This window comes from Eublepharis macularius, chromosome 11, assembly GCF_028583425.1.
Source record: "Eublepharis macularius isolate TG4126 chromosome 11, MPM_Emac_v1.0, whole genome shotgun sequence".
NCBI classification, from domain to species: Eukaryota; Metazoa; Chordata; class Lepidosauria; order Squamata; family Eublepharidae; genus Eublepharis; species Eublepharis macularius.
In genome coordinates this window covers 66,463,356-66,488,892 of record NC_072800.1, presented here as the reverse complement: position 1 = coordinate 66,488,892, position 25,537 = coordinate 66,463,356, and the positions used below count along the sequence as shown (strand labels likewise).

Below are 25,537 nucleotides of genomic sequence, written 5' to 3'. Positions count from 1 at the left end.
ATCTGACAGCTAAAGTAAACTTTAACCCCTCTTCAGAAATGACAATAAACTTGTCCGTTTTTGTTAAATTAGAGGCATCTGCATGAGTCCCAGTGGGGCGGGGGTGGGGGAGGAGATAATTTATCTCATGAACCAGAAGTTTCTCTTCCTGATCTACATTTTTTCATCAGCACAAGACATAACCATCAATATATATAACTGACCACTCGCATTTTAATCACATTACAAACTACTATTCTTTAATAATTTAAGAGAGGGAAAAAGCCACATTAAGAGGCCAGTGCATCATGTCCGTGCTTCAGTAGCACCTCAGTGGTGTTGGTGAGCCCTGGCCAGAGGGGTCTTAGGATGGGACTGTAAATTCACTATAACAAGTGGGGGGCCTGCAACAACGTGTGGTGGGCATCTCATTTTCCTCTCCCCTCCCCCATTTCCTCTTTCCTTTCCCAGAACCTCCCAGAACCTCTTTACTTTTCCTGCTTCCTTCTTTCCTTCTTACCAGCAAGTCTACCTTTATCAACCCCCTCAGCTTTCCTTCCCCTGGCAGACTCTACCTGGGAAAACTATTGCCCAGTTGTATGAAGGCTGCCATTGTGACCAGTTGTGCAGTGGAGGACTTCCAGGGGGCACCTCATTTTCTCCTGTATCCCCCTTCCTACACACAAACAGTTTCCTGTTTCCCTTCTCCTGCAGCCCTCAAGTCATCACCTTTACCTGCCTCCTTTTCTCCTTCTTACCAACTAACAAACCTACCTATCGACCATCTTCAGCTGTATTTATTTCATTTATACCGGGCCCTTCTCCACAATGGGGACCCAGAGCAGCTTATATCATTATTTTCTCTGTTTTATCTTCACAACACTGTGAGGTAGATGAGGCTACCCAGGCAATACTGTTGTGGTAGCCTGCCAATTGCCACTGAGGGCCATGTTGAGAATAAGACACATTGATGTTAAATATTTAAGACTTACTTTTGGGTGCTTTACAAATATATCCATCGGAAGGAATATGGCAGTTTCTAGCAAACCACTTCCAATTTTCAGGGCCCACTGCAACACACAACGTATCCGCTGAATTGAAATAATAGAAATAGTTTGCTTCACTATAATTTCGGGGCTCTCCAGTATTCCAGTTGACAAAATCTACTGCGGTGTTGTCTTGCCATATCCATTCTCCTAATGATAAAAAGAAACGTACTTCATAATGACTGAAAAGGGAAACAGCACATTTCTGTACAGAAAAATATTTTAAAGCTGCATTGGCTTCTTTGCATATTGAACTTTCTCCCTTTGGATAAAATGAACAGTTATTGAATCTAAACATATAAGATATTAACAATATTGTCTGGAAAATTGTCATTTCACTTGTTAAATGTACATATTTTCTAACATATATTTCCCATACCTGAAAACTCTTTCACAAGACTTCAGTGATAAATAATTTTGAAAAATGACTGTGACTTTTCGTTATTAGAGTGAAGTTTATTTAACAGATGGAGTCTTATCATTTCAATCACACATGAAACAGACTTATATTGGATCAGACCATTGTTCCATCAAGGTCAGTTTTATTTATTCAGACTGGCAGCAACTCTCCACGGTGTTAGGTAGCCACATCCCCTCCCCAGTCTAAGGCCAAAAATTTGCTTCCTTGTGTGTAAAGTTCACTAAAAATGGAACTTGTTGTTTTCTGCACTTGTGCAGAAGTTTTATACCTCACTCATCTAATTAGTGTCATGAGAGGAGGAAACAATTTGATTTGAATTTTTTAAGATTAAAAATAAACTCAACAAAAAAAAATTCAAGGAGTCCATTGTTATGTATATTTACTCAGAGGTAGTCTCAGACCCTTTAATATATTGTTGAATATATTATTCATTTATTTCTAATTCCTTTATTTCTAATGACAGAGCTTTAAAATGTAAATTACATCCTTTTGCAGGATGGTTTGACTAGGAGTGCAGAGTAGGTAGGAGGGAGCTTGTCCACTGCACGCCACACGTAAAAATTCCCTTGCTTGTTGGGCTCCAATTTTGGCAATGCTGTTTTTACTCAGAGGTATGTCCATTTATGTTCAATGAGACTTACTCATAACTAAATGCATTACCAAAAAGGCTGTTTTCTGGTTATAATCTGATATATAGGATCTGAATTGTTTGTGGGACTCTATAAACTATTCTAGAGCTTTTAATTAAATTTCTAGTTGATGGTAAAAAATTAGAGGCATTTTAAAGCTGTGTTGACTAGAAAATGTTGCCAAAATGTGTAATTATTTGATTCAGTACAAAAATTCATCCAGTTTTAAATATTCAGCAGTATTTCGAACTGGGTACCAACTCCTTGAGAAGCTCTTCTCCAGCTCAGAATGTTAAAAGAGAGACCATGATTCATCCATGTTCAGCAGACCCAAATCAGCTTTGTAGGCACATGTCAATAAGCTCTTTAATGTTGACTCTCATTCATTTTTGTTAAACTATGTGATCTACTAAGTAGGTGCAAGTGCAAAAATTCTTTCATGCTAACCACTCATTCTTAATTACATCCAGACAACTTGACCAAAGCAGTCTTTTGGTTCATTGAGTACTCTCTGCATTTGATTCAGTCTCTCAAAACTCTTCTCTTGTTTCTTGCAAATGGTTTATGGGGCTGTCCCCCTCGCCCCATGTTAAACCCTGCGTTGTTCCTGGACATCTTTGGTCTTTTCCACACAGTCAATTTCTTGCGATTCCAATTCCATTCTGCTTCTCTCAATCTCCAGATTTCCACATGAGAGGCAGACTCTGATTCTGTTTTGCTTCTCTCAATCTCCAGATTTCCATATGAGGAAAGGTGTGAGATGTAGAACTGACCTTTCCCTGGCTTTTTTTCCATGCATACATATGGTCAGGGCTTTTTTTTTCTGGGAAGAGGTGGTGGAACTCAGTGGCGTAGCATGACATGCCAACACTTGGGGCAACTCCTAGCAGGAGGTGGTGCCCCTGGCACCACACACACATGTGCTTTGCATGCACATGCTCCCAGGACCATGCAATGATGTTACTTCTGGGAAGTGACATCATTGCACAGGGTGTGGCTGCCCCCAGCAGCACTTCTGCAATTTGGGCCCGCTCGGTTCCCTGCCCCTTACTTGACAGCCCTCTGGCACAACTGTCCATGCTGCCGCCACCAGCTTAGCATGCTCCTTGGCCAGCAGCTGCTGCAAGAGGGCCAGCTCAGCATCCAGTGAGCCAGCCACCCCATCAGCGCAGCAGGTGGTGTGGCCGGCCTCCCATGGATGCTGCACAGGCCCGCTTTGTAGGATTGCCAGCCTCCAGGTGGTGGCTGGAGATCTCCGGGAATTACAGTTGCTCTCCAGGCCATAAAGATAAGTTCCCCTGGAGAAAATGGCTGCTTTGGAGAGTGGACTCCATGGCATTATACCCTGCTGTGGTCCCTCCCTTTCCCAAATCCTGTCCTCTCCAGGCTCCCCTGGCCACATCTCCAGGATTTTCTAAGCTGGAGCTGGAAACCTTAACTCTATGGCATGATACCTTGTTGTGGGGATAATAATAATGTACTTTGTAAACCGCTCTGAATGGGTGTTAAGTCATCCTGAAGGGCAGTATATAAATCGAATGTTATTATTAATATATTATTATTATTATTCCCAGACTTTTTACATTCTGCATGGAGAAAGCTGCAACTGCCAGAGAATCACTCTTTCCCTGGGTTTTCTGCAGTTTTTCTCTCTGCACACATACCCCAATGTTTTTTCCCAGCACTTCACAAAATAGGGCTTTTGTGAAGTGCATTCTCCAGGCTCCCCCCCCCCCCGCACATCTCCAGGTGATTTGGTGTCTGATTTCTTATTTTGAGACCAGTTGAGATGTGTGGGGGCTGGAGATGTGTGCGCACAGCCAGGGATGGAGCAGTTTACAACAACCATTTTAGAGTGTGGCATTACGAACCTTCCTTAGCTTAAAGGGGGGGGAAAAGGAAGTGTGTGTGGAGCTGGGGAGGGAGTGCTTTCCACTAACTAATCAGCACCCAGGGGAAGGAAAAGCGGAGGAAGAGATGCAGTGAGGGACTCAGAATTCCACACACACAGGACGCATCAGTGGCAACTCAACTGTGACTTTCAAAAAGGTCACTGTATGCAGGCCTTTTTTTCTGCTGGGATGCAGTGGAATGCCATTCTGGGACTTCTTGAAAGTGATCACATGGTGTCTGGTGTCCCCGCCCCCTGAGCCTGTTTCCTCCCCGTGTCCAACCCAAGTAGGGAATCAAACCCGGTTCTCTAGATTAGAGTCCCATGCTCTTAACCATGACACCAAACTGGCTCTCCAAACTGGAAGCAGTTTGGAGACTAAATTGGGGTATTTTGACCATGCGAGCAAAAGTCTGGAGAGAAATCGATGCAGTATGGGGCCGAAAACAATGAAAAATCCAATGTGGAAAAGTCATTAGTATGCAGCAGCTTGGATCCTGACTAGCACTTCTGCTGGAGCAGGGACTTCTGCTTGTGGAGTGTGATTTTCCCCCTCCGCCCCTCCCATGGGAGCCTGAATTGACCTCCCTGCCAAATCCTCTTCCAGAGGGGGCATTTCAGGCTTCCACAGGAGGGAAGCAGGAAAGTTGCACCCTGCAAACAGAAGTCTTTGCTCCTGTGGAAGCATTGGTTGCTATACAGCCCTGCATGTTTATCGATAAATACTGAAGATTAAGCTATTACCTTACCATCCACATTTTTTAAAAACCCTATCCAAAAGTTCACTTGATCAAGGTGTTCAATGTGCTCCGTCAGAAACTTTTGTTCAGCCAAATCTTCTATTGAAGTCAAAAAGCCACCTGGAAAAATCAAGTAAAAAAATCATTTAAAAGTTTTTTTTATTATTGGAAAAAACTATGGTAGCATCACATGAGCCTGTTCTGGATTCTTTAGAGAAAATGACTCCAACATCTGGTGCTCCCTGGCCATGGTAACATTATTCAAAGCAGCCACTGCCTTGCAATCCAGAACCTACGTTGAATATATGTTGGAACAAGAGGGCTGTGGAGAGGAGATAAGATATCCTTAGTTCCTCCATTGCTTTTTTAAAAGGCCTATTGGATTTATTGTATCTCAAGTATTTTTAAAACTGTAAATTAGCCTATTGTTAGGCAGAAAGGCAAAATGTAAATATTTCAAATAAATGTGTGGAATAAAATAACTAAGTAATAACTACTTATTGCTTCATATTACAGCAACAACGTGCTTAGCCATTTTTATTGCACTTTTGAGCTGATTCACTAACTGTACTGATACACATTGTGGATCAGTACAGTCAATTTCAAAGACATTTCAATACACATGCAATAGTGTATATACATGCAAATACGCAAATATTTAAAACTGGCTGAAATCCAATTCAGAGTTGAAGAAATCCTGAAACAAAACATGTAATTCTAAGACTGACATATCAAATAACATAGGATGTATCCAGTAGGATCATACAGCAATAGCAGTAAAATCTAGCGTCTGTCATACTTATAACAATAGTAATAAAGTCTATAATCATCCCCTATCCCTTTACTGATGCATCTCTTTGAGACTGCTTCCTTATATTACAGACCTCCTGTCTGAGCAAAACAGCCCTCTTGAATAGTTCATTTTTCCCTAGTTTGGAAAAAAGCCAGGAGACTGGGAGCTTTCCTAACCTCTTCAGGTAGGTCATTCCATAAAGTGGGGGGCAAATGTATAGGCAGCTGTGATTTTGCCTGTGTGCAAGGTGGCGCCTGCAGAAGGCTCTGTTCAGATGATCGAAGTTGCCATGGTGGAACAAAGGGGGAGAGGCAGTCCTGTAGATATGCCAGACTAAAGGCCAAGGTACAAGTGACGAATGACACAGGTTGGACACTTGTCAGCTTCCCTCAAGTTTTGATGGGAAATGTAGGTGTCCTGGTCTTGCAGCTTGGCTCTCCGACTGCTGTCCAACAGACTTTTCAACTGTCACTTGTCCAACATTCCACCAAGCTGCCTACATTTCCCATCAAAACTTAAGGGAAGCTGACAAGTGTCCAACCTGTGTCATTCGTCACTTGTAGTTTGGCCCTTAGACTGTGAACAGCTTTGTAAGTGATAGTCAATATCTTGAATTGAGCCTTTACTCTTACATTTTGGGAGTAGGAAAATCATGTATGAGGTGAAGGTACTAAATTTTTTCTTCTATTTGTTGTCATTTACTGAACCAGAACTCTTCAGTGAAAGAGTCTGGTGGATTAAACCAAATTCATTTTTCACTTGGAAAAAGTTTCCTCACCTGATAACAAAAGAGTGCAAGCTGTCACTCAACACACTAATTGGAGCTCACATTGTTATGTTCTAATTCAAAATGACACTCACCTAACTGAGAACATTTCATGGATGCCAAAGGCCAATTAATCTGATCAGATATGATTATATAGCAATGAGCACGGAAAGGAATCCAAGCTGCGTGGCTTTTTTGTTGTGGCTCAGGGCATCTTCCAGGGACTTGAGGAAGATCAGTTGGAAGTACACCTGTTTCAGAACAAACACATTTTAAAGAACTGGTAGTTTAAAAATCTTTTATGAACACATATCTAGATAATAAGCCACCATAATAAACCACAATCTGGATGGAAATGTTTTTGTTTGCACTCAGAATCTCAAACTGATAATTTATAATACAAAAAATGTATAAACCTACATATAATCTTCATTAGATTTATGCGTTTGAATTATCTTAAGTTTGGGTTCCCCCCGCTTCCCTGAAGTTTATTTCATAACCATGTGATTAGATGTTTTTGAGAAGCTTTAGAAACCTAGTTTGTTGGAACCACAACTGAAATACTGTCTGTCTTATTAGAACCACCGTGACCCAGAACCATCCTTTCCCTACTGAGCTGCACTGTAACACTATAGTATGGCATGGTTGAGAAATTGAAATAGCCAAAGAGCTAAAAAAGGGAGAAACAGTGCATGGACGTGAGCTGCCTCGAGCCATTTTTAAAGGAGCATAGCTCCCCCTCATAGTGATGAAAAATGTAATATTCGGACAGATGCTGTACTTACAGCCACCCCACAGTTTCCTTTTTAAACAAGAGAAAATAGATTTTGTTTTTCTTCAAATTAAAGTGGAAAGCCCTAGGACCTCCATAAGTCATGCTCAAAATGATTATGACATCATGTGAATGCTCTCCTTTAATCTGGGAGCTTCCACCATTCCATGCAGGGGGAAAAGTCTCTGTTGTTGAATGTATTCACAGGCTGGATACATGCAAACAAATTAATTCTATTTGCTTCATACACTAGATACTGAAAAAATCATTGCTCACTAAGTAAAAAAAAATAGTTTCCTAAATCCATTTGCAAAAATTTCTTCCCAACCAAAGGTAAAAATACTCCTAAATCCCATTGATTTTAAATGGGCATCAAGATTATGTTTAATTTTTGCCACTTCAATCAAAGTGCTTGCATTGGGCTGGATTCTATTCTCTATAAGCAGCATTTAGGAAGTCATTTTGGGCTCCATCAATGGTAATTTTTGGTGGGATACAAACTATTGTTTATGATGTAACTTCCATTGTATTTGCTCCAGCAAGCTGACTTAAATGAAGTCTTTCCAAAACACTGTGAAAAAGGAAGAAATGCCAATAGCAAGTTTTCAAACTGCATCTTTTTATTACTCTGTCTGGTAAAACTATAATTTGGATCTGATAGCAATTAAATGGTAATATCTCAAATTAAAGTGATACTTTCCTTTACTTACCATTATATTGCTCACAGACGGATAAGAACTTTTTATTGCATGCTCCTGTTTTCCAGTGTCCATCAAGGTCTAAATAGACACAAGCTAGGTTCTCTTTTGGTTCGCCAGGAGCCCAGTTAGCATATACCAGTTTCCAGCCAGATACCCACTTATAACTCTCATTGGTCTAAAATAAAAATCATAGAAAGACAGTGGCTTAGAACTGCTTCCAGTTTATTGGAGAAATGTGAAAAGCAGTGGACATGTGCTCAGAACAAAAGCTTTGTGCTCTTTTAGAGAGTTTCTCTTTACATGATGCACCTTAAAGAATAACATATTAATTAAGTCATAGCTTTTCATTTCATTAGATGTGTCTTCAATTTGTAGACATTGATAGAAGGAGGCAAACAAATTTCCCCGGGGAGGGAATTCCATAATTTTGATGTCACAACTGAAAAGGTTAATATGGGAGTAGGCAGTCCTTAGGGCATGTCGGTCCTAAGCAATATAGAGCTTTAAAGGTCAATACCAGCATTTTGAACTAAGCCTGAAAACAAATTGGGAGTCAGTGCAGGTGGAACAAGACTGGAGTGATACAGTGCCTACAATTCTGTGAGAATTCTCGTTGAAGTATTTTGCACAAGTTATAGCTTCTGGACACTCTTCAATGGCAGCCCCGCATAGACACTGAAGCAAGTCTAATCTACGTTACCAATTTGTTCCATAGAACCCGAAGCTGCGATCTGAAAAATCAGAGAGAGACCTAAGCCCCCCACACAACCCCTCAGTGTGCACAGAGGTGGTGTGAGCATGAGCATGCTGGCCTCACTGCCAAGAAATTGATAGTTCATGAACAATGTTTACTTGCATTCCATCCCTGTCATTGGAAATGTTTGAAAAGCTTCACTGCTGAAAGATGGGTGAGATGGGTGTTTTGTTTACATGGTGAATTGCCTGCCTACTTTAAAGACTGTGGACCTCATACTCCAGCTGCTTTCACACATGCTGAATAATACACTTTCAATCTGCTTTCAATGCACTTTGCAACTGGATTTTACAGTGTGAAATGGGAAAATCCACTTGGCCAGCAAATAGGAACTAGGGAGCATCCATTTTAAGATGACTCATCCTGAAGAGATTGTGAGGTAACATATTACAACAAAGAATTAAGAACTAGGAAACCTGCTAGAGAGATGGTTGAGCTCGTTAGTAGACATGGGCATGAACCAGAAAAAACCCGAACCATGGGATTCGTGGTTGGTGGGGTTTCCATGAACCATGAACTGGCACGGAACTGGCCCAGTTATGAATGAGTTTGTGGCAAGGAAAGGGGCATTTTATCGTTTAAAGGGCCCTTTCCTGCTGCTTGCAAGGGGCAGGACCCTTTAAACTATCAGCTTGCAGTCGGCGAGGGGGGGATCCCCCCTGCCGCCTGATAATTTAAAGGGACCTGCCCCTTGCAAGTGGCAGTAAAAGTTTGAATGGCCATTTCCCCCAGGGAAATGGTCATTTAAACTGGCCCTTTAATATGAACCAAATGAACCAGCAGTCCAGTTTGTGGAAGTTCGTGGAAACTAGCTTCCACGAACCGTGGTTCGCAAACCCCGAACCGAGCTGGTTTGTGAGGTTTTTTGGTTTGTATTTATGTTTATGCCCATCTCTACTCACGGGATGACAAAGAATTCCTAAAGGAAGATATGGCGATTGAAGGAACATTGAAATATATGAGGATACTTAGCCTGGAACCTCCCAATCTTTTGTAATCTCTCCATGGCAGCCTTTCTTAAAACTCCCAAAGTGCCACAGGACCATCAAATTAGGAAGTCTTTGGAAATTTTGTTGTTTCTATCAAGTGTTCTCTGGACTAGTATACTAAGAAGTAGATGTCATATGCCTGCTATAAATTGTTCACTAATGTTATGTAAAGCTGATTGTATAATATACTTATATAAGGCATTTTCAACAATGTCAACTAATAGAAATACTGTACTGCTGAACTGTAACTATAAAAGATGCAGCATGTAAATACAAATGATCAAACTGAGTAAATTATGAGCATTATATTCATGTACACCTTGTTCTTACCACATTGCTGTTTAGACCAATCCACATAGGTTCCCCATATTTTAACACCTGAAGCCACAGGAATGATTGGCTGTAGGGATTCAGAATGCTGGTAAGTTCTAAGTGTTTTAAATGACATTCTTTTCTTGCTTCTTCCCATGTTGCTTCTTCAGTGAAAACATAGCTGCTGTTTCCATAAGAAATATGGTCAGATGTTGATGTTGTTTCAGAGCTAGAAGATGCAGGGTCTATGCCAAAGTCATAAAGAGAAAAGGGTGACACTCATTTTAGGTTGTACATATGGACCAGTTGACTGGATCAAGTGACTTCTCCCCAGATATCAGAAAGAAGCTTGGGACACAACACAACTCAGAATAAAATGTATTTGTACGAGTGCTTCCAATGGGAATTACATGTTAGTGTACAAAAAAATTCACTCTGACTCCCTTACCCTGCCCTCCACCTTTACTTCTCTCGCTCAGATTTTCAACTAGACTGGGTCAACCATACTCATATGAGGACAGGCCACAGGCTGGGCACCACCCACAAGTGCACCATGTAACAGGTAAGATCTGTTAAAAACTGTACTTGATCTATTTAAAAAAAAAAAATTAGTTACGGTATAACCCAGTCTTGGGGAAAGAAAAACAACAATATATGTAAAGATTTCATTTGATCCTGAAATTCTGAATGCTATTATTCTCAAAATTGTCCTTATCTCAAAATATTAAAAATATGAAATAAAATATACAAAAATCTTTAAACTGGAGGACTATTTTTAAAATATCAGTATGAGGTACAACATCAACAGATTTCCAAGTAAAAATGAACCCAGATCATGCCACTGAATATTGCTTCCTTGATTGTCCCCAAAATGGCAGACCAACCACCTACACTGACAATTTTCACTCTTTAGAGATAGCAAAACTATTCTTCCGTTAACTTCATATCCATTGCCATTCTTCCATAACAAGGACGCTGTGAAGTTGTAATGGAACTAAGCATATCCCAGAACTTCCTTCTGGACTATTTTGGGGGGATTTGTGGAAACATAGATACCACCACTATGCCTCCCAGAATCAAGTATGTGTAAAATCACCTTGTTGCAGCTGCTGGATTCATTTTTAAAAAATATGATGATGACAACTAGGTATTAAATAATTAAGATATTTAAAACTAATAATCTCATTACCTTTGATGAACATGTTATATTGCAGAAAGTGGCTTTGGAGTCTACAAAACACCTTAAAATTAAAACTTACCAGTGTTTTTTTGACAGATGTATCCATATTTTATTGAACACAGTCTGTCCTTCCAATTTCCTGCCCACTTCTCAGGCTTCTTTATCATAGCAACGCAGTCGCCAGTGGGATGGCCAATATGAAAATGATAATGGTTGTAGCGCCTCAAACGGTAGCCCTTCAGATAAATTAAAAGAAAGTCGCTGATCTTCCCATAACTAACAAAAAACTTCAGTGTACTCTGTTATTAAGCCCATCTGTGTACATATATATCGGTGCTTATTAACTGGAGAAAAATCTTTTAACAGAAGCTTAATGTGTGGAAATGACAAGCTGAAGCTTTTTATGATATGGAGGTGAATAACATCACCTGGTAAATATCATCCCAGTTGGCCTCACTTAAAGAGACTGGACATTTTTCTCCAGGACTGTTGGCAGCCCTAGCTCAGACTGAATGGTAGAGCATATGTGTGGCATGCAGAAGGCCCAGGTTCAATGCCTTCACTTCTCGTTATAAGGATTTGGTATTAGCTGATGTGAAAGACTTCTCCCTGAGAAAGGATTGCCAGGTCCCTTGAGTCCCCTGGTGGGTGTCTGGGAACATGGCACTCTCCCTCTGTGCTCTTCAGTGTGTCTTCTTGCATGCATGCATAGTGCGCGTGTGCACGCTCCCAGCGTGCATGATCAAAGGGTGGGTCAAAGGATGGCCTGGCATGTGCTCCCATGCTCACCAAAGGGCTGTATCCCATCCCCGCCCCTCCCTGCTGCTTATTGGCTTATTTGTACTCTATTTTGAGAGGAAGTAATTCTTTTGGCTCTCTATAATCTATTCACAACCGGGTTTCCTGTCCTGGTTGTTTTTCCATATATGTAGTTTTGTGACAAAAAATGGAAAAAATTATAATGCCAATGGATCTCTTCAGAAGACGAAAGCCTTTGCAAGCAGGACTTACAGAATAGCCAGGAGCACCATTGACCCAGTTTGTATAGCTCATACTGCTTCCATCTGTCCATAGGAACTTCCCCTCTTCAATTCTATCATGCAGTCCAATCCAAGCATCAACCGGCATATTTTGTAAATGCATAGTAAGGAAAGCTGAGTGAAAAGAGATAATATTTCACTATAAAGGAAATAGAGTTCCTGGTTTAATGCAGCATCCTCTCCATTGTTCTAATTATGTTATGTTCATTTGGTAGTATTTTAAAATAAGTCCTTTAATGTTCCAAATGTACATATACACATGTACACACACGTAGAGCTGCCTTACAGACCAGAGGAAGTCTAATGCATAAAAATACCTTTTTTGTGGACTAGTCAAACCCAATCAAATCATAGTGATAGCAAGTGGCAGGACTTATGAAAAAGAAAGCGAGAGAACAACAACTACAACAACATCATTCGATTTATATACCGTCCTTCAGGACAATTTAATGCCCACTCAGAGCGGTTTACAAAGTATGTTATTATTATTATCCTCACAACAATCACCCTGTGATGTGGGTGGGGCTGAGAGAACTCTGAGAGAGCTGTGACTGACCCAAGATCACCCAGCTGGCTTCAAGTGGAGGAGTGGGGAATCAAACTCGGCTCTCCAGATTAGAGTCCTGCCACTCTTAACCACTACACCAAACTGAAACTACACCAAACTGAAAGCTATCGAATCCTAGCTTTAGAAGAACTTTCCAATATTCCATGCAAATAAAAGTTAACTCAAATGAGCATTCACAATGCTGTCCTGACCACTCAAAGTATCTCCTGTTGCAGGTATTTGAAGTCTGGATGGGGCCACAGGCACGAGTTGAAGGGTAAGAGCCAAAGGACTTTCAGCCCTTAGTTCATGGCTTGCAGCCTGTGGCCTGATGGTAGATAACAGCTCAGCCCAGGATGCTTTGTGTACCTTTTGTTTCTTACATTTCTTTACACTGTTTTCTGTATATTTAAATTTATTTAAATCATAGTAGGGATTTTTTTGTAAATTACCTTGGGTCACCATTGGGCAGAAAATTGGTATAAAATATGCTAAATAATAAACAAACTAACTAACTAATAAATAAATAAATAAACGTTCAAGACTGTTGACAGCCGCCAAGGCCTCCAGAGAAAGCTTCCTTTTGGGTCACACCACACACAACTCAGATCCAACCCAAATACATTACAGACCAAATGGATAGACTGCCCCCCCTGAGTGATCCGGGCCCTGAAATCTCTCCCTTCCCCTTGTGTTAACACACACATTGGCAAAGTGATCACACCTTGAACAGCTTTGCTTGGTATAGTTGCTAGGTTTCCACCTTGACTTTTGCAATCAGTTCGTGAAGCAGTCCAGTTTTTTCTTTCTTCTTCATTAAATCCAAATATTTGGAAGCACTGGGGGGAGGGAAAAAACCTCAAAAGTTTCATCAATCATGAAATGGCTGAGCAAGATACAAAGGGTCAGGTAGTAAGATTTTGGCTCAATTCAGACATAATGCAAAAACATTTAGTTGTTGACAGCAGCATAGCGTGCCTTAGTGCTGCCCAGGGCAGGAGGTGATGCCTTTGCCCCTGTGCGTGCATGCAAAGTGCATGCATGTTCCAGGCCTTGCGCAATGACATCACTTCTGTGACGTCATCATGAAACGGCGCGCCCCCACCCACCCAAGAGTGCTCCGTGGTTCAGATGGCTTGCCTCACTGCCCCTTATCTCTTCACTGCAACTGCGGGTGGCTGCAGTTGCCACCCGCCTGCCATGCTGCCTGCCACACCACCAGGGTGCCCGGCTCACTGGGGGCCGAGCTGGTGGTGGCAGCGTGGGCGGCTGCAGTGAAGGATCGGGGAGGTGGGCTGCAGGGGTGCACCCCCACCCGCCCCAGAGCACTCCCACAGGTCAGGCTGCTCAACTCACCACCCCTTACCACTTCACCACAGCTACCTGCACCGCTGCTGGGCGCTGAGCTGATGGCAGCGGTGTGGGTGGCTACAGCAAAAAGGTAAGGGGCGGGGGATGTGAGCAGCTCAAACCGCAGGAGTGGGGAGGGTCAGGAGACAAGCAGGGAGGCAAGGCTACCTGCCGTGCCCCCGGGGTGCCCAGTTTACTGGCCACTGTGTTGGCGATGGCAGCTAAGGGGCAGGGAGGCGAGCAGGGGTGCTCCTGGGGGATGCCGTGGATGTGGCACCCTCTCAAAATTTTGTGCCCAGGGCGGCCGCCCCCCTGGCCTTCTCCACGCTATGCCTCTGGTTGTTGAACCAGGATTTGGCTCAATAATGATCACACAAAACTGGTTTTGCCTCAACAGACACTCTCCTTCACTTACCTTCACTCTCCCCCCCCACACACACACACACTCTACAACCCTGGCCTGCACCGCAACCTTGGAGCAGGTGCCAGGATGCCAGAATTCATACACTTTGTGAAACCTTAATTAATACCCTTAATTAATACCCAGCTTCAACTCATGGTTTCAGATCCTGGGCTTGATGTCCCATAGCTATCCATAGTTAGTGGAGTAGCCCATGTTCAGAGGATAACAATAACCACAGTTAATTTTACTGACTTTGCAATGATCTCTGTTCCTTTTTGGAATAAATATGTTAGCCAAAGTGTGATTGAAGAACACTTGCTTGCTGCTGTTCGGGGCAGAAAACGTTCTAGCTGGGGATGAGGAGGGCTAGTTGTTCAGCCCAGTGAGATCTCCCCCTGTACCTGTAGCACTGAAAGGACCCCACCTAGTGAAAAGGACCATAACCCCTCCTGCCTGAAACACATTATGTGAGAGAGTGTACATCCTCATCTGTTTAGCATAACTTTTATTATAAGCTGCCTTGGATCTTGCTTGGTAGGACAAAAGCATTTAAAAAATTTTTATACTAGCAAGCAAGGTATAATTTGTGTTTCATAATTGCCTGTTTAATGTGTTTATATATTATGATCATTTCATAGCCTGTTTATTTTGAAAATTATAAAATAATAAATATTTTAAAAGGAAAAATGCTACAAATTTCTATTAAGGATCATTTAAAAACACTTTTGTGCTAGAAACGTATAAATTAAACTGAAAATACCCATTTTTATTTTAAAAACTGCAGATATTATGGTTTTTTGGACAATGAGAATATTGATCACTTCCCACTTTATAATTGTTTTGTTTTTCAACACAATCTGGTCAGATCTTTAGGCAGACCCTGTTAGTTACCTTGTTATTAAACAAAAGCCAGCCTTCAGAGCAGCCGCCTTCAGGTGGGTGCGATGTGGGAGCAGAGGTTGTACGGATAGAACTGTTGTGCCTTTCGCAGATGAAGCTCTTCTCTGCATTACAGTATATATCATTCCACAACCCTGAACAGAGAAGATGTGAGATTAACTGGGAAAGTGATATTGCTTTCAAAATACATGCAAACCTTCAATGTACAGTTTACAAAAAAAAAAAAAAACTTACCGCTACTGTGCAACATTACTCATTACTGTCCTTGTGTCTCTTCTGGCTCTTTGCATGAGGCCTTCCTTCCCAAAAGAATAATGATGACCAGGATGGATCCCAGTTACAAAGCCACCCACCTGCTGAGGCTGCTACTGAATCAACATCTGACACGCCACCATGCAGCTACATGTTTTGTTCCTGTACCAGTACAGTTTAAGAGACAATTGTTTGACCAGCCCAGTTGTCCTTCTTACAAGCATACAGACACAGGGCATCTATACCTGTGATTCTGCAGTCTGTCACTGCAGTGTTTAAATGCACAAAATCCACCCAAGGTCAAGAGAATTAGCAACCCCATTCATCCAATTGGCATTCAGATTTCCATTCTTGATGCCATTCAATAAATGTCTGTGTTTGATTATTACAACTCTATTTGAATGGGATGTGATACATTGCCACTTGCTTGTGCCTGACTCACTTCAGCTGTGTTCAGTGTGGGAGTCACTCTGGCAGTAGCCTGAGCGTATTGTTGTCCACTGTGGGTCCAGTTCTGCTCTAGTAAGGGATCCTTGGGATCAGTCCACTGCTGGTGTTTTGTAACCCATGTAGCCGGCAAGAATGGAGAGGGGTGGAGGGTTGCTGGGAGGAATGGATAGCTGCAAGTGGTGGTATTATTGAGTCTCCTGATTGCAGCAAAGGGATGGCTGCGTGGAAACATGGAGAGCAAAAAGGTGAGCATGTGAAGCAGGCTGTCAGGATAGGTGGCCCATTCCAAGTGACTGAATCTGACTTTGCAAAATCCCAACTGGGTCTGGCAGGCCTCCTCCTTACACATTACAGATGACATAGATTGGATCTGTGTCTTGTGTAAGAGGGTGGGAACTAGAGATGGGCATGAACAGCAATACGAACGAAAAGAAGCCACGAACAGCCCAATCTGCTGTTCGCAAACAAGCTATTTGTGAGGCCCCATTCTAAATGAACAGGAGGTCATTGCAGGCATTGTTCATTGCTGTTCGTTGCTGTTCGTCAAGCCAGACAGTCTGGCTCCTGCAATCAATTCCCTTGGCAACTTAGGCAGGGATTGTCTGAACTCTGTCTGAACTCCTGCTGTTGCCCTGGAAACCCCAATCTAAGCCCAATTTAACTTGATAGGCAGGTCTTCCTTTCAAGTGTGGAGCTCCAAATTTGTTACAAGGGAGCAAAGACCAGGGGGGAGGGGGGCTCCCAGCTCTGACTTTGCAGACAGTGGAGAGACAGTTGCTGTTGGCATTTTGATAGAGTGCATTGGAGCTTGAGTTTTCTTTGTATGTAGTGGGATAGGGATCTACCCCTTCAAGTTCCAGGGCTGCTGCCAGGCTCTGGGGTCAAGCTGTTATTTATTATTGGTACCTTTCCTGCTGCCTGCTCAGGTAAGGTTTCTGAGAGTGGTGCGGTAGGGATCTACCCCCAAGTTCCAGGGCTGCTGCCAAGCTCCGGGGCCAAGCTATTATTTATTATTAGTACCTTTCCTGGTGCCTGCTCAGGTCAGGTTTCTGGGAGTGGTGCAGTAGGGATCTTGACTTGGATGATGGCTGGAGGAGAGCCTGCTGGCCCCCACAAACAGCCAACTACAAACATGTTTGTGAACAGGGCCATGTTCGTGGTTGTTCGTGAGTCCCTGTTCGTGGATGGCAATGAACAATGAAGATCATGCTCGGGTTTTTTTCTGTTCATGCCCATCTCTAGTGGGAACCCCCCCAACCAAACCTGTGTATTCTATCATGTGTAAAAAGGGCCCTGGATTTCTTCCATGGCTGTCTTGTGGAGTCTGAATTGAGGGATACTAGGCCTGTACATTTCCTCAGCACCATACTCATCTCCCTTGCCCTGTTTATTTGGCTGCTCAACACCCAGAGTACGTCTTACAATGTATCTTTCCCCTCGGTGTCTACTTGGGTGTGTAGCTAGCACATTCCTCCTCTGTGTGGAAAATCTGGGTTCTAGTCCTGGCTTCTCTTTCTAATTTCCTTCTGATCTTTTTGTAACTGGCCCAAAGGGGAGCTTTTCTTCCTTGCTAGCTTCCTCCATGGACTGAGTGACTTGGCACCCTGTTCCCCACAAGGCTGCTTTTCACTGGGAGCTACTGGGTAGATGATGGGAATATATTCTGAGAAGGAGCAGTTATTTGTTCTCTTGTTGTTGTCCCAGTGTCTGCAACCCATTTTCTGCTTCTCTTTATCCCTGCCTGCCCTCAGACATGAACTTGTGTGGGAGAGATCCTGGACTGTCTTTCAGAGTTGTCTCTGCCTAGAGGTCTGTGGATTAATCTGGGTCACGATTCCTTCTCTGTGTGTCCACCTGTGAAAAGGTGGACCTATATGAGGAGAATATGAGAGGAGAATTGAACTCCACCTATATGGAGGAGAATTGAACTCCAGGGATTATTCCAAGGCTCTCACTAGTCATGCTCAGTCCTTCCAACTGTAGTGAGTGCTATGTATTCCTTTGTTCTTTGTGGATATGAACAGAATGATGTCATGGTGGTGAGCTCTCAGCTCTTTGGAGTTGCGTCTGTTTTTTGTAAATAATTTTCTGCTAGTGAGGATGTATATAATACCCATTCGCGATCCCAACAATGCAATTGCATTTGAGGGTAGTATTGCTCTATCGGGATTTTTTTTTCTTGGCTCAGGTAGTCATTCTACATGAAAAGCTATAATATCCTGGCCTTCATATCCCCTGGTGTTCTAGAAGGAGGCCTGTACAGAGGATATTTCTTCAGCATAAGTCGCTTTGCGGTTTAGAGTGCTGCAAGCTATTTCGTTCTTTAGTTCCTTTGGAGGATTCCTGCCTGCCATCTCACACCGATGTTTTCCCACTTACTTTGTGAGTTGTACTTTTGTATGTTCCAGTTCTATGGAGTAGTACTGAAGATGACTTAAACAACATGGTTTTAGCAGAGTGATTCCTCATTGGATTTCCTAGGATGCCATTCCAAACCCACCCATCTGAATCAAAGAATGCCAGTGCATACACACAAGAGAGAAAGAGAGAGAGAAGAGAAAAAGAACAGAAGAAAACCTGAGGGGGGAAAGAAGATAGTGTTTCATTGAGTTTTAGATACCTGGCTCACTGGGTATACATAAATGTTTTTTCTCTTCCCCTTTTCCCTGAATCTGTAGTTTTATTTATCAGATTACACGGATAATTGCATTTCTGCTATTAAAAGTTTTGTTTTCAGTGTCCACTGCCTTGAATGGAAATAATTTTAGAGGGATAGCCATATTAGTCTGTTATAGAAAAAATAAGTATGAATCTTATGGTACCTTAACAACTCTCAGGTGACACTGAGACATCTCTGTCTTTTGGTGCTACACCTCTGAAGATGCCAGCCACAGCTGCTGGCGAAACGTCAGGAACTACAATGCCAAGACCACGGCAATACAGCCCGGAAAACCCACAACAACCATCGGTCTCCGGCCGTGAAAGCCTTCGACAATACATCTAACTACATTTTATTCCAGCATAAACTTCCACATATGGGAACTCACCTTCTTCAAATAGTTTCAGATGAGTAGCCTTGTGGGTCTGTGGAAGAATGGCAAGATTTGCATCTAATAGCATCTTAAAAACTAACTCAGTTTCCAGAGTTTAGGCTTTCAAGAGTCAAAGCTCCCTAATTGGTCTTTAAGGTGCTATTGGACCCAAATCTTGCACTGGAAGAAGTGGGCATATACTATAATAAAATGTTGCAGGTCTTTAAAGTGGCACAAGACACTCCAGTTTATTTTTGTTGCTTTGAAAGTTCTGAAAGGTAAGGGTGGGGAGAGAGATAGAATGACCTAAAGAACCATTTTTTTTAAAAAAAAAAATACAAATCTGCCCATCATGCTGAACAGGAAAACATGATCCACCCAATTTTTGAAGTGGCACTAATTTAGAGAAGAATAGGTTTATCCACATTTTCATATTGAGTTATGGGTGCAATAGGGGTCCTAATTTGTTAGCAATTGCAGCTACCAATTCAGTAGGTGGCAGTTATCTGTAGTTGAACAGCTTGCACCCTTTCTCTCATTTTAGCCCTCCTAACACATTTCAAAGAGCTGAAAACAATGAGATATGTTATTCTACTTGCCTGTGCTCCTATACATCTCCACACAGAGTTCTTCTTCATTTGCATTGTTTGGTTCATTGGGGGCCCACGCTGCATAGGTCACTAGAGTTCCGTCCAACCACCTAAAGAAAATTATATGACAGTACTTAGAGATGGAATCACATAGTTGGGCCTTTTTCACAATTGATGGCATTATATAGGTTTTTGCTTTGTGGCTCTGTTACATTTTTAATAACATGTTTCAGACGATAGAGAGTTGGATTTGAAGTAGGGTTGCCAAGTCTTCCTCTGTGGTGGGAGACCTCTTGCTGGCAGCACAGTAAGGGGAAATGGGGGGGAAGGTGTTAGTAGGATGCCACAGCATCACTTCTTGTACCTCAGAAGTGACATCATTGCACTGGGTGACACTCTAGGACTCTCCTCAAACTCTATGGTAAAATTATACAATTTGGGGGAATCCTAGAGCCTCGCGCCGATGCTTTGACATCACTTCCAGGGTCACACCAAAAGGAGCACTGCAGCGTCGAAATGATGCCTTTTTGCACAACCCTGCTTCTGAACCTTACCATTTTGCCAACAGTGGGCTGGCAAACCTAGTCTGAGGATTAGAACAACATTAAAATCCTTGTTTTATATGGAACATTTGTCAAATTTCTGAGCTGAATTTATCTCAGGGGATTCTTGTGAAGATATCCACAAAAGTAAGAGCTATCATGCCTTCTCTTAATATAAATATAATATAAAAATAATGTTGAGTCCTAATAGGTTGAACCTCCTATGTACTTTGCGTGCCCTGATTGATTCGCAGCCAGATCTGGTACAAGCATAATCTGAGGATGGTCAGCTGCCAGACCCAAGGCTTCTGGGAGGGGCCACTGCTGCTGCCCTTGCATCATGCCCCCACCTCTTCCCCTTCCCACACACTTGCTCACAAGCCTTCCCACTACCTGCATTCATTGTCACATATACCACACCATGCTATTGGGGAAAGTACATGTATAAGCTGCTGGGAGGCCAGGTGGTAGGACGACTTGTAAGCAAATAAGCTAGAAGAGAAGAATGCAGTGTGGGAGGGTCATGTGAGAAGATAGGCAGGAAGGGGGACACAAACAGGTGGCATGGTGGTAGGTAGTGAAGGAGGCCCACATACTCTCTGCTTAGGTTACTGAAAACTCTCTGCCTCCCTCCTCTCCCTAACATTTGGAACTGTTTCCGTTTCTACCCTGGAAGTTTTGTACCAGTGTTTTACTAAAGAGGCTGCATAGCTTAGTCACATGTTTCCTAAAATGTCTTAACGTTGGCTTGGGCAGATCAGGGATCCTGGACCTTAAAAGATTTCTTCCTCATAGTTTGTCTTTATTTCAGGATAATCAAGGTCCATTTATGAAAATATAGCAGACTAAAATACTGCAGTCTTGGACTAAATGGTTTCCCAATAATCAAATGCACCAAAGGAGTCAAACAATGTAGTTCGAAACAGACTTTTAGAGTTTTCTAGGTCCATAGACCAGTTCACTTAGAAAAGTGTAACACTGCTTTCATTGTATGTAACTGTAAACTGTAAAAAAAATAACCGTAAACTCATTTATAACCTCTGAGAATCGCCACTGAATTTTGCCCTCTTCAAAATTTTGAGATGTACAAGGACATACCTCTCTTGCAGAAATATCTGAAGAACAATCAGTGAATCAAGGGCAATTTTAATAAAATTTTTCTGAGTAGTGTTAAATCTGAATGCTTTTAAATTAGTACTCTGCGTGTTGTGTATTGCTCGAGCTTGAGTCTGAAGGAAAGCTCCTGAGGCCTACATGGCTATTGGATGTTTTTGCACTGATAACAGCCAATCATAACTGTTGCCTTATAATTCAATCACCGTGCTGTAAATAGTTACTTTGTATATAGTTCATGCAAACGAAGGTTTCTAATTACTTGCATTGTATTGGTTGTTGCTAAAAAGGGGTGTGATTTTCTTAAGTATAAATTGGCTCCTCTTGAGCCTGGTTTCAGTCTGTCTGCTTCCAGTCTTCAATAAAGTTGTTTTTATGAGCAGTTAATCACAATAATACTGTGCATTTTTATTTGTTTTAGTTTTGTTAATTGAAGTATTATTTATGTCCTCAAAACTTGGTTGATGCATTGTTTGCTTCTTTAAGCCCAATGAGATAAGACACTGTAAGTAAAGGTTTTAAATAAATGAATAAATAAAATACTTTTAGTCTGTTATGGTGTACCCCAAAAGGAGCAGCAAGTACCATCCAAGAGCCCCAGGAACTCAATCTTTCAGGCAAAACAATCTTGTTACAAACTAGCTCACAAACTAAGTTTCACAGAGGACTCCACAAGGGTTACCTCTGCCAAAACGGTACAGCAGTTACTTGGGCTCAGCCAATTTCAAACATTGTGTCTTAGATGTGCAGATAACTCTCAGACAAGCAGGGCTCCATTAAGCTTTTAACTGATGCACACATATGCACCTCCTGGTAGCTCAATTTGCTGGTTTACATGCAGCAGTGCAATGCACAGAAACCACAAACAAGTAAAAACAAGTTGCTTACCTGCAACTATCGTTCTTTGAGGACTCATATGTGGATTCAGACAAACTGCAACAGGTACCTTTAACTTGCTGTGATGTACTCAATCATTTTGGAAGGAGCTGAGCAGGCAAGCACAATTCGTTCCCTATAGGTATGTGCAGTGCAAAGCTGCATTTCTGAATGGAGAAGACTCCATGCCTAAATGCCAGCTCTAGAAATGTACAGACCTGTGCTCTGCACAGGTGCAATTTCCCATCAGTAGGAAGGCACAGAAGATTTCTTGAAGAATGATACTAACAGGAAAGCAAGATTTTTAAAAATCCTACAGGAGCTTAAAGCAGCACAAAGCATTTTCTGTAAGGGAAACAGTGTGGGAGGTAGGGGGAAGTGTTCCCTAATACTGTGGCCTGGTCCGTATCAATGTACCTGTGGCTGTATCTTGCAGATAAATTACATGTTAAGGGTTCCAGCTTTAGAACCCCAATGTTACATCAGGCTTTCAATGTTCCTTTCCAGCCTTCCTTCAGCAAAGCCACAGCCTGCGAAAGATTTTGTAGTATTTCTCAGGCTGCTGTTACCATGATGTAAATAAGGATAGGCATTCTAAGCCTCACTATGCATGGACCAGTGAACTACAGATACAAAAATATACCATGGAGATGAAATCATACTGCATTTCTAGAGCCAGAGATGTTGGTGGAAATCTAGTTACTTTCAAAGCATTCAGAAGTGGCTTTTTATCCAGGAGAGCAACATGACTTTTAAGACTTATTCAATTTTATAATAAGCTTTTGTTTATTACTAAATTATATTATACTTACAGAACTAGTGTAACAAGAAATTTGTGCTGTACTTTTTATTCACTTACCGAAACTTTTCATCAAGACCCACAATTAAGCCAATGTAAACATCAGACTTAAATGCATGGAGGAAGTTCTGAAATATGTAAAGAAAGAACTTCAGGCTCAAAAGAGTAGACATCTTTAATGCAAAGTAAACATGTTCTCAATTACAATTTGGAGCTTCAAGGGACCAACAAAAGAAGATTTCCCTTTTGGAGATGGAAAGAGAATGGAGGTCTGCAGGAGAAGGGCTGAAGACACAATTATAAAACCCCTGGAGACAACAAAGATGTTCTCTTAAGCTCATGAGCCTTCATGCCATTTGCCATGAAGGGCTAAGCCGCTTTCCTTTCTATACCTGAACTCTATCTTGAAAACATGTTGCTGAGACAAAAACCTCAAACCACTGGAAGCAAGGCAATGGCTACTTTCTAAATGCTGGCAACTCCAAGAATCAGCAGCATATCTAATTTTCCATCATTTAGGGTATGTAAGAGTTAGGGTCAGAGAATTGCAGTTTTATTGCCTTTGTGTCCTTTCTCAGTCTCTTGTGACCACAAATATGGTGTGCACTTTTATTTCTTTATTAAAATCTTTTACACTCTTTGAATGCTGTAGGTGTGCTCCATATTAAACCCTACCCAGTCACACTTTTCAAGGAGTAGCTGGTAGAGGGGAAGCAGTTGATCTCTTCATCCCTAGAGAGCGCAAATGCATGCACTAGTCCCTCACAGTACCTAGTGCGAGTGAAGGTTCCAATTCAAGGCACTGGTTTTAACCTTTAAAGCTCTACATGGTCTGGGACCATCATACCTGAAGGACTGCATCTCCCAGTATGATCCCCCATGAAGCCTGTGTTCTTCATCTAGCAGCTTACTGGTGGTGCCCAGCCCCCAAGGGCTCATCATCACTCTTCCACCAGGTTGAGAGCTTTCTCTGTGGTGTCCCCATAGTGGAGGAATGCTCTTTCCTACAATACATGTTCCCTAAGGGAGCTATCAAGTTTTCACAAGGCATGCAAGGTGGAACTATTTCAGCAGGCCTTTAACCAGCCATGATGTCCTTTGTCCTTGGTACCACTGGATCTTGGGAACACCAGTGGAACTCCTGGTACAACAACTGGTACATTCTTCTGAAAACCTAAGTTCCAAACTTCTGTCCAAGACTCCTTGATTACCCAATTATTCAGATTGCAACTCTCTCTATATTAGTGTTGCACATTTTGCCTGGCTGACTCCAGGAGCAAGTCTAAGCAGGTCTACTCAGACGTAAGTCACAATTTATTCAATGGGACTTACTCTCATGAAAGTGTCCTTGGGATTGCAGCCTCAGTGTGTTACTTCATAGGAGCATTCAGGTCTGATCACACATACTTTGCACATGCAGTTTCCCTTACTACTTTCTTGTTTCCCCACCCAGCTGCCTAATGCATGCTCAGAATTTATTAGGTGCTGAGATTGATGGGAATTTTAGTTTTCTTTGTCTTCTGATGCAAATATAGAGAAATTGTCATTCTCATCAACCTCACCAGGGGAAGACTAGGAAGAATAATCTGACAAGAAAGATAGAGACTGGTCAAGGTTTGTCCTATGTTCCATCAATGCATGCATGCACCCACCCACTTGTGCACTCTAGGGATGAAGGGATCAACTGCCTCCTCTTCTCCTACACTCCTTGACTGAGTGGGGTTTAATGTGGATCACTGAGGCAACACTGCTTGCGAGTTACTCTCCCACTTCGGAAAGGTAGGGTTTGTGCTTTGAGAAGAGCAAGCAAGGGGGCAGAACAGCATGCACATGCACTCATGTATGGATTTTGTGAGTATCCCACTGAACACACAAATCCCACAAAAGCCCATTGAGTATTTTTGAGTGTTTTATCAAAATACTTGCAAAAATGTGAACTGTTTCAGGTTGAGCATGGATGTTCTTCATTAACAATTATTTGATTAGTAACTCATACATCCCATATATTACTTACATATTTCCACAAAAATATTCGTTCCTTTTCACTAGTAATGACAGCAAGATCTCCACCCTGCCGTTTGCAAAATCTTCGGGCTCCTTCCATAGGCAGAGTTGCATTATGAAAGTAGTACTCATTGTCCTCATATTTAACCCAGCCATCTTCAATCAATTTGTACGACTCAGCTATACAAAAAATAAACACAGACAATGTTTCTAACACAAGTTGCATATTGCATCACAGTATGTTTTGATGTTAAATGGTTCAACCTACCAAAAGTATCATTTGGCTCTGCTTTTAAGGCCACACCTGAAAACAAACAAGCAAACAAACATTGTTTATAACACGTGTCAGTGTGATTTGTTTGCAGTTCATACTGCAATCAGTAATTCATGAAAAAAAATTCTTTCAAGCTTATTACACTTCTGAATTCCTTCTAAGCAAATAATACTAGAATGCAAAAGAATGATTAGAAGTGATCTGTAATTCACAAGGCCTTGAGAATACTAGAGTTCTTGCTTTCATGTAAATGTACACAATTGTGTGTATGAGTCAGAATGTAATCAATTAATTAATTTTTGTCATGTTCCTAATGAAGGTTAAATGGAATGATTGTTTTTGACATTTCAGTACCTTTCCACAGAAAAATTCTATTATTTTATTTGCTTATG

The 25,537-nt window shown here is 41.8% G+C and overlaps 1 protein-coding gene across 1 annotated transcript in view; it reads right to left on the bottom strand.

The window, feature by feature from the left end:
* LOC129337988 (macrophage mannose receptor 1-like) overlaps positions 1-25,537 on the bottom strand; it is a 75,772-nt gene that overhangs the window by 6,824 nt on the left and 43,411 nt on the right. Inside the window, exons 16-28 of the mRNA XM_054992023.1 lie at positions 25,140-25,175; positions 24,882-25,051; positions 22,928-22,995; positions 19,547-19,647; positions 15,205-15,347; positions 13,285-13,399; positions 11,985-12,127; positions 11,053-11,209; positions 9,812-10,038; positions 7,748-7,913; positions 6,361-6,516; positions 4,716-4,826; positions 972-1,175 (exon numbers count right to left, since the gene is read on the bottom strand). Coding sequence (XP_054847998.1) covers positions 972-1,175; positions 4,716-4,826; positions 6,361-6,516; positions 7,748-7,913; positions 9,812-10,038; positions 11,053-11,209; positions 11,985-12,127; positions 13,285-13,399; positions 15,205-15,347; positions 19,547-19,647; positions 22,928-22,995; positions 24,882-25,051; positions 25,140-25,175 — 1,797 coding nt within the window. The remainder of the gene's footprint in view (positions 1-971; positions 1,176-4,715; positions 4,827-6,360; positions 6,517-7,747; positions 7,914-9,811; positions 10,039-11,052; positions 11,210-11,984; positions 12,128-13,284; positions 13,400-15,204; positions 15,348-19,546; positions 19,648-22,927; positions 22,996-24,881; positions 25,052-25,139; positions 25,176-25,537) is intronic.